Source organism: Equus asinus, chromosome 15 (genome assembly GCF_041296235.1).
Source record: "Equus asinus isolate D_3611 breed Donkey chromosome 15, EquAss-T2T_v2, whole genome shotgun sequence".
Lineage (NCBI taxonomy): Eukaryota > Metazoa > Chordata > Mammalia > Perissodactyla > Equidae > Equus > Equus asinus.
This window is the reverse complement of record NC_091804.1, coordinates 35,130,696-35,141,407: the sequence shown is the minus strand read 5'-3', so window position 1 is coordinate 35,141,407 and position 10,712 is coordinate 35,130,696. Positions and strand designations below refer to the sequence as shown.

Sequence of the window (10,712 nt, the reverse complement as noted above, 5' to 3'; positions counted from 1 at the left end):
TAACTGTGCACAGCTCTCTGCACTTTCTAAAGTTCAGGTGCATTTAGAATCTCCATAAGGGAGGTGGGGCAAGGGGGTTCTACCCATTCTGTGAGTGCTTAGAAGACACAGGCTTTATTCAAGATCACACAAGAACGTGGTGGCAGAGACATTTAATGGTCTCTGCTATAGGTAGGACCTCACCAGCTGCTAGCTCAGGGGAGGACTTTAGTAAAGTGCTGATGAGAATTTGCTGAAATATACCAGCTACCACAGTGATGATAATAGTTAATATAGTAAGCACTTACTGTGTACTATGCAATGTGCTAAGTGTTTCATATGCAATATCTCACTTAATCCTGCCCCCCGCCCCCAACAGTCCCAGCCCTATCAGGTAGATATCTCAATCATCGCCATTCTACAAATGAGAACTCTGAGACACAGAGAAATTCAGTAATTTGCATGAGAGAGATAAAAACATAGCTAGTAGATGTCAGTGCAATTAAGAGGAATAGCTGGGTGGATGGATAGAAGAATAAATTAATGGTTAGGTAGTTGGTTAGAGGACTTCGAGTTAATAAAAGATCTTAATATCTCACTCCCCGTCTGCTCAGTCATGTATTAGCCACTTGAAGGCAAAGATTAATCTAAGAAAATATAAGAGTCTCCTCTCAGGTCACCAGTCTCCATGAACAGGTTCACACGCTGAAGCATTCACGCACAACTAAGGATAAATTCACAGCAACCGGGACGCAGAGAGACAGACACACACATGGACAAGAATAGAAATCTTGCATTGAAACACAAATATAACCAACACAACCCAGTTACAAACTTACACACAAGCAGACACTGATACACTCAGAGGTAAGGCAGACACAGAGAAGGACACGTTATCAATAGAAGACACCGACCAGCACATACTCAAGCAGATGCAGACCCACAAAGATGGGGACACATGGGTCATGCGCACAGAGAATGGATGAATGTTCTCTTCTGTCTCTGTCTCTGTCTTTGTGTCTCTCACACACGCATACACACATCAGTACGTACAAGGACCAGGGTATATGTTGCATTTAAAGCCAGACTGGACTCACTTAACACAAGGAAGGACACCTTGCAAGGACATGCTTAGAGACAAAGTCATTCACGGACAAGGACACAGACATGCTGAAATGCCCATCTATTTAGAGACATACATACATAAACAGAGATGTTTTACAGACAGACACACACAGACACACAAACACACACACACCCCTACCCCAGCAGGTGGAACACAGACAGGATCAGCCTCTCTGACACAGCGGCAAACAGGGCCTTGCGAGGTTTAGCTACCTTCCAGCCACCTCTCACCTTCTCTAGAAAGGCACTCAGCTGAGTCTTGCTAAATATGCAAAATTTAGGGGCCACTTGCCTCGGCGCTTTGTCTTAGAGGAGAGATGCTGAAGAGGAGGGGTTCCGTCCACGTGCTTCGTCTTCTCTTGGTGCTCCAGTGCTCGGCAATGCCTCTGTCCCTCCTTTCCCTTCCCAATCCTCACCTGTGCATCCTGTCTCTTAACCGTGCTCAGGTTATCTCTGAAACCTTCTCAGGCTCAGCCCTTCCTACCCACTCCTCACCCTCGGGGCCCCTGCCACCTCCCACCCAAGTCCCCGACCACAGCCTTCCCTCTGGCCTCGGGACCCAAGGTCCCCCCATCTCCTCCACCTCATCTTTCCACTGGAGCATTCTTTCTCAGCTTCCTCTGCCTTTCCCATTTTAAAAACAGTCAGTGCGGTTTGGGTCCAAATCAGGACTTATCTGAAGAGAACGGGAAGCCAACCCTCTGAATTCACTCCAATCCATTCCTCCCAGAGCAGCCCCAGGGATTATTTTAAAATGCAAATGTGAGGGCAGTGAGTCTTTCATTTACTGATGTATCCTCAGGGCCAAGAAAGTCTAGGCACAGAGTAGGTGCCATTTTCAGGTTAAATGTCACCTCTCCCGGGGAGCCTTCCTAGATCCCCTCAGGCTGGGTTAGATCCCCCACACACACTTGCACTATAAGTATATAGAGATATATACATCTTTTATGACACTTCACCATTGTAATTAAAATTATTATAATGAAACTATGATACAATGATATAATTGAATAATTATTGGCATAATTATTTAATGTTGCCAGACTATAAACTCCGTGAAGTCAGGGACTAGATCTGTTTTATTCATCCCTGTGTCCTTAGAGCCGGATACAGTGACAGACAGGCGCAAGGTGGACGCTCGGAACTTACTCAATGAATGTATCTAATAAGCAGCTACTCGACGCCAGGCACTACACATACATCTAATCTTTGCAAAGTGAGTGTTAATTAAACTCGTTTTTTGATGAGAACCCTGAGGGGACCTGCCCAAGGTCACACAGCTAAGATAAGGACAAGGCAGGCGGTACTTCAACTCCAGTCCACTGAGCCGGCTAGCCCTTGGCATCTTCCATCTCCAAACTGAGAAGTTTGGCTCTGATTTCCTATCCTTTCTGGACTCCCCACTCCCCCCATCCATGTCTCAAGCATCCGTCTACCATCAAACTTGACCTTAGAACACATTATTCATAGTCAGGTGCAAGCAGCAGACAACTTAGATTTTCATGGGGAAATTGGATATGTACAAGGGATCAAAGGCTTAAGCTTACAGGCCCAAACCCTACTGGTGGAATTTTAGGCATGAGCTAACCAAGAAAGGAGAGATCACACCAGGAGGCCACTACCTTTATTCTTGGCCAGAGGCCGGATCCTCTTTCCTCCACTGCCTTCCCTCCTCGACACTGTCAGCGTCATCTGCATTAATCCTCCGGGGTCCTCCTGTCACTTTTGCCAGGTGAGCAGGCAACCTGGAGTACAGTAGGAAGTGCACTGGCCCATGGCAGGAGGCTTCTATCCTGGCAACAGCTCTAGCCCCAATGTGCCTTGCAGCTTTGGGCAGTCCCTTGTGCTTTCTGGGCCTCAGTTTCCCTCTCTCCCAGTTGCAGGAGTTGGATGATCTTTCAGACTCCTTCCAGCTCTGGATGTCTGCCTCTGACAGACGGGGTCATCTCGCCCTGAGTAGTAGGAGCTCACACTCGCAGAGCGCTCCCTATGCTTGGGCTCTCTTCTAAGAACTCCACGTTTATTACTCACTCGATGATGACACACACAGTGTGAAGTATGGGCCCCATTTTACAATTGAAGAAACTGAGGCCCAGGAGAAGTTAATTCACTTGCTCAAGGTCACTATTCTATTGTGGCATAAAATATCATCCCCAAACCTAGTGCTGGCAAGCAATAACCATTTATTCTGTGGATCAGGAGTTTGGAAAGGGCTCCACTGAGCAGATCTTGCTTGCAGTCTCTCACGCCATTGTCATCAGACATTGGCTGGACCTGCATCAAAGTTGGACAACCAAGATGGCTCACTCACATGCCTAGTAGTTGATGCTGGCTGTCGGCTGGGAGCTCAGCTAGGCCTACTGTGGCCTCTCCAGCATGGCTGACTCAGGGTAGCCAGGCTTCTTACAGAGACCTGTGAGAGTGAGCCACAAAGCTCTCTGGTGGGACAAGTGTTTCAGGCAGAGGGAACAGCAAGTTCAGAATGGTGGGTCTGGAGCCAAGTGAGCCAGGGGTGTGGGAAGAGGTAAGGTAGAGAGATGGCAGAGCCAAAGGAGTTAGGATCTTGTAGGACGGACTTCAACCCCGAGTGAGATGAGAGCCATAGGAGGGTTGGGGCAGAAGAGTGGCAGCCTGTGACTTCAGTTTTCACAGGACCCCTCCGGCTGCTGGGTGCAGACAAGCTGTAGGGGCCAAGGGCAGAAGCACGAAGACCAGAGAGGTGGCTGCTTCAAGACTCCTCGTGAGAGACGCTGGGAGCTTGGCTCAGGGTGGTAACAGTGGGAGTGGGGAAAAGTGGTCAGATTCTTGATACATTTTGGGTGTAGAATTGATAGGAATTGCTGATGGATTGGATGTGGTATGTGAGAGAGAGGAGTCAAAGACAACTCCAAGATTTATGACCTGAACAACAGGAAAAAATGGAGCTGCCAATTACCTAGATGGGGACAATTGGGGGGATGACTCTTAGTCAGCACACCAGGCTGCTTCCGAGGTCTAGGTCTGGTTCCTGGGAAGGGCAGAGGGATCAGGAGCACCCACCTGTGCCAGGCAGCATGCTAGGTGTTTTACATATTATGGTGGGCAGAATTGTAAGAATAACCCCAAAGATCCTCACCCTGGGGTAATCCCCTAGTTTGAGTGAGGGTGAATATGATGAGATACCATTACTGTGACGGTCACATTATATGACAAAGAGAGATTATCCAGGTGGACTTAGTCTAATCACACAAGCCCTTTAAGAGCAGAGAGTTTTCTGAGGCCAGTAAGCAGAAAGGAAGTTTGAGAGATGCAAAAGAATGAGAAGTGTTTGACACCCCCATGCTGACCTTGAAGACGGAGGAGGCCAGGAGCAAAAACCAGAGAGCTGCTTCTAGGAGCTCAGAGCAACGTCCAGCCAATGGCCAGTAAGGAAACGGGGGCCTCAGTCCTACAGCCACAAGGAAACCGAATACTGCCTACAACTGAATGAGCTTGGAAGCGGATTCGTCTCCAGAGCTGCCAGATAAGAGCCCTGTCTAGCCAATTTCTTGTGAGGCCCTAAGCAGAGAACCCAGTGGAGCCTGCTCAGACTTCTGACTTTTGACAGAATTGCAAACTAAAGAATGGGTGTTGTTTTTAAGACTCTGAGTTTGTTACGCAGCAATAGAAAACTAATACACATGTTATCTTACTCCTCACAACCATCCAAAATGGAGGGTTCCCATCCCCATGGTACAGAGGAGGAGACAGGTAGGTGAAGTAAAGGGTTTTGTCCTAGGCCACGCAGAGGAACAGTGCCACAGCTGGGATTGACTTTTGCCGTCTGCACAGGCTGCTTCATAAAGAGGGTGTGCAAGCAACTGGGAGAGGTTAGACATCTGGGGCCCAACTGGATGGGGACCTCGGGCCCTGGGTCAAGGTGAGAGAATGGGGTGCAAGTTTCTGATTGTGTTCATCCTGGGGCCTCTGAGTGTCTGAGGCTGGGTGTGTGGGTCCCTGGGGGTATATATGTGGGAGTATCTGTGCGGGAGTGTGTGAGCCTGGCGGAGTGTGTCTCAGACTCCGTGTGTCTGAGGGTTTCTGAGCATCAGAACGTATCCATCACTGGGAGTGACTGTGTCTGTGTGGCTAGGTCTCCGTGTGAGCATGTCTGAGCGGCTCTCTTTAGGGTCTGTGTCCGAGGGTGACTGGGTGTGAGTTTGACGGTGTTTGTCAGAGTCTTTCCATGCGTGTCTCAGAGTGAGCGAGCCTGTGGTTGAATCTCCCCGGGTGTGTAGGAGTGTGAGGGTGTCTGTGGTGTACCTTGCACAGCGAATGCATTCATGTGGGTGCCTGTTTGAGCGCCTCTGTGGGTTCACGGGCGAATCGGAGGGTCTCTGTGCGGAAGGCTGAGCGCAGAGGGGCGTGTGCCGGTCGCTCTGTGTTCCTTCCCAGCGTGTCTGAACCCCGGGCGAGGCCTGTCTCCATCGGTGGCTGGACGCGTACATCCGGGGCGAGTCTCAGGGCTGAGTGTGGGGGTTGGGGCAGAGTCGGGGGCAGGGCCACGGGCCACGGGGCCACAGCCTGCCGCTCCTCCCGGGCGCGCCCACCTGCGGGCTGGGGGCGGCGGCAAGGGCCCCGGCCCGCGCCCTCCCGGTTCTCGCGGCCCGGCGCGGCGCCCCCTCCCCCGGCGGTGCCGATTGGCTGCAGCGGAGGCTCCGAGCCCGCCCCGCGCGGCCGGCGGGGGGCGCCGCGGGCCAGAGCGCGCTGCGCCGCCGCCACCGCCACCGCCACCGCCACCGCCGCCGGGAGCACAGCGCGCCCCGGGCTCCGCGCGCCGCCCGCCGTCGCCCGCCGCCCGCTCGCCGGCCAGCCCCGCCGCGGATCCCCGGCCTGGCCCCGGGCCGCCGCCACCACGCCGCGCGCCGTACTCCGCGTGAAGAATGGGGCGGCCAAGCTGCCCAAGCCGCCCGCCGCGGCCGCCGCGGCCGAGGCTCCCGGCGCCGGCGCCGGCATGGAGCGCTCGCAGAGCCGCCTCAGCCTGTCCGCCTCCTTCGAGGCGCTGGCCATCTACTTCCCGTGCATGAACTCCTTCGACGACGAGGACGCGGGTGAGCGCGGCCCGCCCCCGGCCCCTGGGGGTGTCCCGGGAGCCCGATCCGGAGGCCCCCTCTCCGACCCGTGCGCCCTTAGAGGTGGCCACTCTCTCCTCCCCACCCCCAGCCCCTCTCGGGGATGCGCCCCCCCCCCCCAGAGTCTCCTTCGCCACCCACGGGGCCCCAGGGTCTCTAGGATGTGGTGTCTTTTAGCCTCCCACCGCCCCCAGGGACCCCTAGATTATCTGCATTCACCCCTTTTCCGCAGGTGGGCCCTTTGGGTCGCCTGCACCCAGCTCTCCCTATTCACCTACGCCTACTGGATGCCCCTGGATCCGACCTGCCACCCTCCCCGAGCCTCCTGTATGTGCCCACTCGCCAACCCCCGGGACTTTGGCTGCCTCACCCCTGGGGCTCCAACGCGCCCCCCACCTCCCCCCCCACCCCCCCACCCCCCGCCATTGAAGCTGGCGCGCAGACCTTACTTCTCCATCTTTGTCTTGGCTGCATCCAGAGGCTCCCTGCCCAAGACCCCCGCCTTGCGCCCAAGGCTTTGGGCGCCCCCATTTGTCTCTCCTCTCCTTCCTCCAGAGGCGGGGGCTCCGAACTGCTGGTTCTTTTCGGACTGGGGCGGACCGCGGGGGGACTGGCCAAGTGAGGGCCTTTCCTTCCGGCTCGTCCCGAGGGCGGCGTAGGGCGGCGCCAACTCTGTACCTGCGCGCCCTCAGGAGTGTGCCCCTGCTTCTCCTGCTCTCGTCCCTGGAGTAGCCCTTCCGGGTGGGCTGAACCCGGCCACCATCCAGCGGCCCTAATCTCAGGCTCCCAGGCCTGCGCTCAACCTCAGCCAGAGCCCGAGGGGCGGGGAAATGTAGGGGAACCTGCTCCTTGGGCCTTGGGACCAGGCAGGGGAAGCAGGAGGGCTCCGGTTCTGCTTCTGTGGTAAGGAAGCGAATCCACCAACAGGTGGGGTAGCTAGAGGGTTTGGGGGAGAGTTCCCCAAAGAGTGCCAGATTGGGACTGAGAATCAGGTCCAGTCTTGCTTCTCCACTTGTTAGCTATGACCTTGGGCAAGTCATGCCACCCCTAGCCGCCAGATCCTCATCTGCAAAATGGGATGACAGTATCTCAGACACAAGGGTGGAGTTAAAAGTGTTTTGTAAGCTGAAAATCTGAGAGTACTTGAATTCAACGTGGGGTCCAAAGGGAGAAGAATGTATGTGATGGGGTGGAGTAAAAGGGTTTCATGGACACTTTTGAGAACTTAGTGAAGATATGGACTCTCTCTCTCAAAAAATACACATATACGCCATCTGTAGAATTTTGTCCACAGTTTTAGGGGATTCATGGGCCCTGCTTAAGACTCCCTGCCTGCAGGGACCCTTCTCTGGTCACCCAGTTATCTGATAAGCCATGGGATGGAGCAGTGGGTGACTCCACGTCTTCCTGTTGGAGCAGGAGGCAGGTGGGGAAAAGTGGAGAAGATTCTCCAGAAGAATTTGTTGGCTAAGTGAATGAATGGGGGTGTTTGAGGCACAACCCAGACAGCCTTGTCCTGCTGTTGACCTGGAGATGGGGGTGGGGTCAAGGTGGCTACTGCAGAGCCATTTTATAAAATCGCCATTTTACAGAAGAAATAACTGAGGCTCAGAGGCTTAACTTCCCCCTTGATGTAGCTGAGGGAGGTTGTATTATTATTTGGACAAGACAAGGTGAGGAGGAATGGGGTGGGGGAGCCTCTAACGCAGTGGCCTCCCCTGGATCAAAATCAGAGAGAGGAAATCAGACTAGCTGGGGGCTGGGGGAAGGAGCCCCACCAGCACAGGTGAGCTGGCTCCCCCCCCTCCCCCCCCCCCCCCCAGTGGTCCCGGACTTTCCTGCAGTTCAGCAGGTCACTTGGCTCTCAAGAGTCAGGCTGGGCAGGGACATGGGACCGTAGAGCATGAGTGGTGGGGACAGTTAGGTTCTTCTCCAAAGTCATGCTCCATGTCATGGGTCAGATGCCTTGTTTCCTATTGCTGGTTGTAGGTGACTTGCTCTGGTTTCACTTAAGTCAGAATAGATAACTTCATGGAATATTAGAGATTTTTTAAAGGTTCACCTGATGTTTTTCCCAGCGGGTTTCTTTAAATTCTTAAGTTTTTCACTTGCAAGAGACCTAGCAATCATCTTGTCCAAACCCTTTTGGTCCCTAAATGGATGGGTGTGTATGTGTTTGTATGAATGTATATATGTGTATGTGAGTCTGAAGCCCTGGGGCGTGTGTGTGTGTGTGTGTGTGTGTGTGTGTGTGTGTATAACCCAAGGTCACCCAGTGAGGCAGGCACAGAGCCGAGACTAAAATCAGGTTTCCGGTTCTCTTTCCAGTAAAGCACCAGCCCTCTCTCTGAAAGAGAATTTTTTAAAAAGCCCAATCTCACTGTGTAGAAAATGGTTCCCAGGTGAGGAGGCCCCAGGGAGCAGCTGACAGCCAAGAGTTTGGTTTGGGCATCTCGTGCTCACTGTCTGCTTGGCTTTAGGGACGCTTCGAGTTTGGGAGGGGGAGGGAGAAAGTCAAGTTCATTTCCGGAAGACTAATGAGTGGTGAAAATCGGAATTCGGGGACGTTGTCTTGTTTGCTTAATTTCTCTTGTTCTTCTCAAAGTCATTAATTGTCTCCTAAAAAAAAGGCCTTTTAGATTTATTCTTTCAGAACAGCACCGTGCTGAACTAATTTCTAAAAGCAGTTTGAATAATCTCTGAGATACTGGACAGAGACTGCTTTGGTAGGAGGGCTCTCGGCACTGGCTTCGTGCCCCCCCTCCTCTTCCCGACTCCCTCCCCTTGCCCGTTTAACGCCGCCTAACTGTCCCTGATGGCTCAGAAGTGTGTCCCTGAGGGTCCTCTGTCTTCTCCAGGTGCCTCTCCTTCGTTGCTGCTTCTGACTCCTGTCGAATGCATCTTTTCATCAACCAGATCGAGCCAGAGCCATTTTCAGGGCCTACGTGCCTCCTTCAGCTGGTTTCCTGAGAAACTGGGCGAGGAGACTGTTTCATTAGCCTTAAGCGGGCCAGAGCACTTGCCTGCCTGGGCCTGAGACCCTTGGGTGTTTTGTGGCCAAAGGAAGCTGCACCTTCCTCCTGCTCCTTTCTAGCCACCCTGGGGCTCAGGATGCTGCTCATTGCGGATTCCTAGAATTCCTTTCGAGGAGCATCATCCCTCCTGCACTCTGAACTTGTTTCTTGGGCTGCTTTTGCTCCTTTTCACAGAGGTGCTGGGGCTTTAGAGAGGGATGCACTTGGGGGCATATTTGTGTCTGCGTCTTCATCGCTCAGCCTTGCTGGCGCTGGGTTTGTCATTGGAGAATGGTGGAGTGGGGAGGAGTTAGACAGGTGACCTCGGCTTTCTCATCTCATGCTCAGTCTCTTGCTATGGACTGCATACGGTTAACAACTTAAAAATGATTACCTTTTCTAGGCACTCTCCTAGGCACTTTGAATATATTATTTTAATTCTTTCCTCATAGCAACCCTATAAAATTAGCGTTTAACATCCCCATTTTCAGATGAGAAAACTGAGGCCCAGAGAGAGTATTTATTCAAGGTCAATCAGCCAGGAAGTGAGGGACTTAGGATTTGAACTTGAACAATCTGACTCAAGCATCTGTGCTTTTGGTTATTATGCTGTTTGTGCTATGCAAAGGGCTTAGGACAGTACCTGGTACCAGGTGGGCTCTCAATACTGGTTAGCTGTTATCTATCTATCCTATTACCAAGTAAGACTTATTTCTGAGCATGTCTGTAAAAAAGAACCTGTGGGTTTGGGGAGGGGGAAAGCCTGATTCTCAAAATGTAGCTTTTAAAATTTTTACAAGCTAATTTTATTGCATTGTTATAGTCATTAAGGCAGAGTTGGGCCCTCCTTCTTGGAAGTGGTTTAAAGATGGGGATTTGGGGGACTTGCTTGTGGAACAAGAGGATGTGGAGTCGTCCAGCTCCCTGTTTCCCTGTTCTTCCTTAATAGTTAATTTTCATCACATCTACAGTCTTAGCCCTGCCAGTGTGCCTCTGGGAAGCAGGGGTGTCTCCAGTTTCCAGCAAATACCAAAGGGGGTTGTTACATCAGGGTCTGGAATTGAGGATGGTGTCCCTGAGTCTGACCAAGTGGTTTTAGTGTCCAGTTCTCCCTCCGCCCGGGAGAAGGGCGGAGAAGCTAGAGCAGCCAGCTCCGCTTTGCCCATAGGATGCTTCGATCCAGCGCAGGCAGGAAGTTACCATGGCAACACCGGCCAGCTACCAGTCCCTCTCCTAGTGGTTTGGGCCACATCATGGGCTGGAAAGCCCTTCATCGCACTGCCCGTCTTCCACTCAGGCCAAATCTGGTGGGTGGGGTGGCATGATGGATGGGTCCCACAAACTAGTACCAGAGCCCACTCCCCTTGTTTTTGGACAGAAGGGAAAAGGAAGGAGTTGCCTGAGTTACTTTTAGGTGGAGATATCCATACCCTGCCAGACAGATCCTGGCAGGGGGAATCGGAGCCCCAATCTCCACTCCCACCCCAGGAGCCTGGAATGACCG

The 10,712-nt window shown here is 52.8% G+C and overlaps 1 protein-coding gene across 1 annotated transcript in view; it reads left to right on the top strand.

Moving 5' to 3' along the window:
* Positions 1–5,838: 5,838 nt before the first annotated feature.
* Positions 5,839–10,712, top strand: part of RIMS4 (regulating synaptic membrane exocytosis 4) — a 62,151-nt gene continuing 57,277 nt past the window's right edge. The window contains exon 1 of the mRNA XM_044748251.2: positions 5,839–6,173. Coding sequence (XP_044604186.1) covers positions 6,077–6,173 — 97 coding nt within the window. The 5' untranslated portion in view covers positions 5,839–6,076. The remainder of the gene's footprint in view (positions 6,174–10,712) is intronic.